General features: G+C 52.1%; 1 protein-coding gene across 1 annotated transcript; it reads left to right on the top strand.

Annotated features, from left to right (window-relative positions):
• The first annotated feature begins 1,157 nt into the window (after positions 1–1,157).
• On the top strand, positions 1,158–2,054 carry LOC138257317 (octapeptide-repeat protein T2-like). The gene is made up of 2 exons (XM_069205898.1): positions 1,158–1,217; positions 1,512–2,054. Exons 1-2 carry the CDS (start codon positions 1,158–1,160, stop codon positions 2,052–2,054), a joined length of 603 nt encoding a protein of 200 aa, XP_069061999.1.
• The last annotated feature ends 2,963 nt before the right edge of the window (positions 2,055–5,017 follow it).

The raw sequence follows: 5,017 nt of genomic DNA, 5'->3' as shown, positions 1-5,017 counted from the left end.
TCCGATGGGGCGCCGGAGTGGATGGTGTTCATGGTGGTTCTGATGGGGGTCCAGGCGTTGAGGGTGATGGTTGGGGCTGTGAGTTCGGTGGTGGTCGGCAGGATCTGGGGTCCGAAGCTGTCGTGTAGGTCGGTGATCTTACGATGGAAAAAAGTGGCGAGGGAGTTGCAGAGGTCTTGTGAGTGCGTGACGGTGTTGGAGCTCGCGTTGGGATTGGAGAGCTCTTTGACGATGTTGAAGAGTTCTTTGCTGTTGTGGGTGTTCTTGTCCAGTCTCTCTTTGAAAGATGCCCTTTTGGTGGAGCGGATCAGCTGGTGGTGTTTACGGGTTGCAGTCTTGAGGGCTGACATGTTCTCTGAGGTGTGTTTTTTGCGCCAGGTTTTTTCGAGGGTGCAGCAGGTTTTCTTGGATTCTTTGAGGGCGTCTGTGAACCAAGGAGGTTTCCTGATGTCGGTCAATCTTGGGAGGTTTCTGAGGGGAGCGAGGTTATCGGCGCAGTTGGTGATCCACTGTGTGAGGCAGAGGGCTGCGTTGTTGGCGTCGGGGTGATGGCAGGTCGGTTGTGGTTGAGAGTGGAGAGTAGCTGTTCTGTGGAGATTTTGTTTCAGGGTCTGCGGGTGATTAGTTATGTGCGAAGGTGGTGGGTCTTGCTTCTGAAGGTGAAGTGTACACATCTGTGGTCGGTCCAGTGTATCTCGGAGGAGTAGTTAAAGGATACGTGGTTGCTGGCGGAGAAGATGGGGTCGAGCGTGTGGCCGGCGGTGTGGGTGGGGGTATTCACCAGTTGCTTGAGTCCGAGGTTGGCGAGGTTGTTGAGCAAGGTGGCGGTGTTGGTGTCGTTGTTCTTCTCCAGGTGGAAGTTCAAGTCCCCGAGGAGGATGTAGTCGGGCGAGACTAGGGCGTGCGGGGTGATGAAGTCTGTGATGGAGTCGCTGAATGGGACGCGTGGGCCAGGGGGCCTGTAGACAAGAGTGCCTCTCAGGGTGGTCCTGGGGTCGGTGTGGATCTCGAAGTGCATGTGTTCCGCGGCAAGGAGGGTGTCTTCGGTGGAGGTGGTGACGTTGATGGAGCTTTTGTAGATGATGGCGATTCCTCCTCCTGTTTGGTTGGTGCGGTCTTTCCTGGCGATCTTGTAGCCGTTTGGTATGGCTAGGGCGATGTCGGGGGCCGATGAGGCGTTCATCCAGGTTTCTGTGATGAAGGCGACGTCGGGTGTGGTAGAGTCCGAGAGGTCCCATAGTTCAATGGCGTGTCTGTGGACGGAGCGTGCGTTGAGGAGGATGCACTTGAGGTGGTTGTTGGAGCGTGGGCCGGTGGACGGATTGTAGGCGCAGTGGAAGGTATGCTTGCAGGTTTGATAGGCGAAGGGTCCCTGGGTGCGTTTGGGGCTGGCTTGGTAGCAGGTGGTAGTGCGTCCAGGGTTGAGTGCGTGGAGGGAAGCGGCGCTGTAGCTGAGCTGGGGGTTATGGGAGCGCTGGGGGCCAAGTGTTCTGGCACTGGGCGCGGTCCAGGCGCGGACGGACGCAGACGGGCTTGCCTTTAGCACACCTTCGGCGCGCCAGTGGCGCGGCCACACAGCGTCCGCCATAAGAGGGAAGGGGGGGAAGAGGGTTCAGCTGGGAGGCGGGAAGAGGGACAACGAATGGGAGCGGGGGGCGGGGGCGCACGGGGCAGCGGCGGGAAAGTGGGAGGCAGGAGGGCGGGAAGTGTGGAAAGCGGAAACGGGAGGGGAAAGGCAACCGGAGAAAAATAGGCAAAAAAAGAGAAAAGGCAACAAGGGCGAAAGGCTAAAGCGGGGAAAGGCAACAAGAGCGAAGGCAAAAGCAAGGAAAGGCAACAAGAGCGAAGGGCAGAAACGAGGAAAGGCAACAGGAGCGAAGGCAAAAAGCGAGGAAAGGCAACAAGAGCGGGAGGCAAAAGGGAGGAAAGGCAACAAGAGCGAAGGCAAAAGCGAGCAAAGGCAACAAGAGCGAAGGCAAAAGCAAGGAAAGGCAACAAGAGCGAAGGCAAAAGAGAGCAGGAAAGGCACCAAGAGAGAAAAACTGGCAACTTAGAGGCAAGCGCAGATGTGGAGTCGAGACCTACACACAGGTGGCAGGGGCCTGGGCAGGTGGAGCTGCAGCGGCGGGGGAGCGACCTACCCAATCAAAATTCCAAACTGAATAAAGTTTCAAAGCTTTCATACAATCCCAAATTCAATGTCACATAAATGGGGCATACAAATAAGTAATAAACATGCAAGAAAACCAGAGGCTGACCAAAACATCTGAAAAGATTCAACCTACTAAACATTAATACTATTAAACATGCAACAACAAAATATGCACATTATTATCCGATTTCAAAGCAGACGATGGTGACATCAGTAAATCTTCAAACTACAGTTTTAGCAATCAATTACAGAGCTGGGCCATCCTTATCTCTAATACAAACCGAGACTTGCATGTGTGGGAACGGGCTAACACATGTGGGAAAAATCAAAAATAAAAGGAAGACAAAAATAATTTTAAAAAATCATCAAACTAGTGGAACTCACTATAAAAATATACTGGTGCAAGTACCTAGGCTAAAAAGGAAACACAAAACCACATTTAGTTATACCTTTCCTCATGAGATAGGAGACAGGATGACTTCTCAGCAGGCACAATGTCAGTTGATAGCAGTATCAGGATGGTGTTGAACACGGGCTGTGCATATGGCTAATCCTCAGTTCAGAATTAGTTGGGCATATTAGTACTGAAATCGCATAACAGTTGGGGCAATTAAGACTATGATGAGAAACTCATCAGGGACATGAAATTAAAGGGTGACATCCGACTATACAGCTTCGAGGCAGAAGGGGATCTAGGCTAGGTGAAGACTGACTCTAAGGTGATCTCAAGACGAGCTGCCCTCCGTTTCAAAGTCCTCCAATTCATTCATTGGTCCTTCAGGTGCGCACATTCTGGGCATCAGATTCAGCATCCAATGATTAGCAGTTGTACCACCAATTTTGCAATAATTCCAAATCTTCTCAGCCAAACTGCGTTGTCATCTCTGTGACTTCATACATTTCAGCTGAAATATTGCAATTTCCAATATTCTGCTACATTTGAATCCTCTCTCATGACACAAAATAAACTGAACTAATACTTTCTCATGAGAACTACAAATTTCCTGTCTTGTTCGACAGCTAGAACAAATACTGCAGCATTGTTAATCGTGAAAGATGTTATTAGCCTTCAATACAATAGGACATTCAACATAACATTAGCAGCCCAGGGAAAGAATTCAGGTCAGAGGGGACAGACTGAACAAGTGATTTTCCATTACTGCTGCAAAATGAATCTTTCAGACCTAGTCAAGCTAAAAGAGACTAAGGCCCTCATTATGACCCTGGTGGTGAGTGATAAAGCGGCGGTAATACCGCCAACAGCCTGGCGGTAATTACCGTCAAATTATGATCATGGCGGAGAAAACTCCCATAGACAGCCAATGTACCACACCAACCACCAGGGCGTTAACAACACTCACCACAGCGGTAGCCAACAACAGCCAGGCAAAAGACAAAGTTCTGCCCACCATATTTTTACCCTTCAATCCGCCACAATTTCCAGGGCGGAACCAATGCCATCAAAAGCCTGGCAGAAACACTGCACATAAGAGCAAAGACTCACCATCGGAGACACAGGGAAGAACAATGTCTCCATGGAACCAGCACTGCAAGTCTTCCTCATGCTTATCTATGTCATGCTCCACCTGGATATGTCACGCCAATGAAGACGACGATGGTGAGTACAGCTGCCTAGCACACAAGGGAGGGAGGGAGGAAAACGAGAGTGACACACAAACCAGACACACAAACCATACACACAACCAGCTGCAGACGAAAAACAATTGCACATGATACACAGCAGAATAATGCAAGGACAACAAGAATGCAGTAAGGAGAATGTATTGAAATAAACAGCTACCAAGTAAACCAATTGTACAAGAAGCAGATATGTACAAATCTACACAAAGAGTTCACATGGCACAGTCCAAGGCCCAACTCAAATCCTGACTTTATCCGGAAAGAACTCTGCAGGGACATCAGTTTGCAAGTGGGCAGGCACCTCAGAGGGATGGGGGGTACCTCAGCTGATTACGGGAACAAGCCCACTGATTCTGGAGGGGGCTCCATGCCCACATCTCTGTGGTGGGGAGTGCAAGGCCACAGTCTCTCAGGTGGGTGACTTTCCCACTGGTTCTGGAGGGGGCTTCATGCCCTCTGTGCTGGGGAGTACAAGGCCACAGTCTCTCAGGTGGGTGACCTTCCCACTGGTTCTGGCAGGGGCTCCATGCCCATTACTCTGTGTTGGGGAGTGCAAGGTCCACAGTCTCTCAGGTGGGTGACTTTCCCACTGGTTCTGGAGGGGGCTCCATGCCCACATCTCTGTGCTGGGGAGTGGAAGGCCACAGCCTCTCAGGTGGGTGACTTTCCCACTTTTTCTAGAGGGGGCTACATGCCCATGACTCTGTCCTGTGAAGTGTAAGGTCACGAACCCTCAGATGGGGAACATGCCCACTGTTCCTGGAGGAGGGCCCCTTGTACAGCAGTCCCCGGAGGGAGGCCAACATGGCTTTAGCTGGTGGTGGCGGCTGCACTGTGTCATCCGGAGGTGAGGGCTGCACAGTGTCAGCAGGTGAAGGTGCCGCCTGGGCAGCCTCTGCTGGTGGTGATGGCTGAATTGTGGTGGCATGTGGAAGTGCCGTCTGGGCAGCCTCTGCTGGTGGTGATGGTTGAACTGTGGTGGCAGCTGGAGGTGCCTCCTGGGCAGCCTCTGCTGGAAGTGAGGGCTGAACTGTGGTGGCAGATGGAGGTGCCTTCTGGGCAGCCTCTGCTGGAGGTGAGGGATGCACTTCCCCAGCTGACAATGGGGGCCGTGTGACCACTGGTGGTGGTGTCACCCAGACAGCCTCCGCTGGAGTCGAGGGCTCCTTCCCCTTCATGGCAGAAGGCGTTGGATCCTTACCCTTCCTGGCAGGGGTTGAGGGC

Source organism: Pleurodeles waltl, chromosome 1_2 (assembly GCF_031143425.1).
Source record: "Pleurodeles waltl isolate 20211129_DDA chromosome 1_2, aPleWal1.hap1.20221129, whole genome shotgun sequence".
Taxonomy (NCBI): domain Eukaryota; kingdom Metazoa; phylum Chordata; class Amphibia; order Caudata; family Salamandridae; genus Pleurodeles; species Pleurodeles waltl.
Note: the sequence above shows the minus strand (reverse complement) of the source record. Positions and strands in the feature narration are given on the sequence as shown.

Coding starts and splice junctions, on each gene's coding strand:
- LOC138257317 (XM_069205898.1), top strand. CDS start 1,158: ATGTCGGGGGCCGATGAGGCGTTCATCCAGGTTTCTGTGATGAAGGCG. Junction 1,218..1,511: donor TGAAGGCGACGTCGGGTGTG/GTAGAGTCCGAG, acceptor GGCGCGGTCCAG/GCGCGGACGGACGCAGACGG.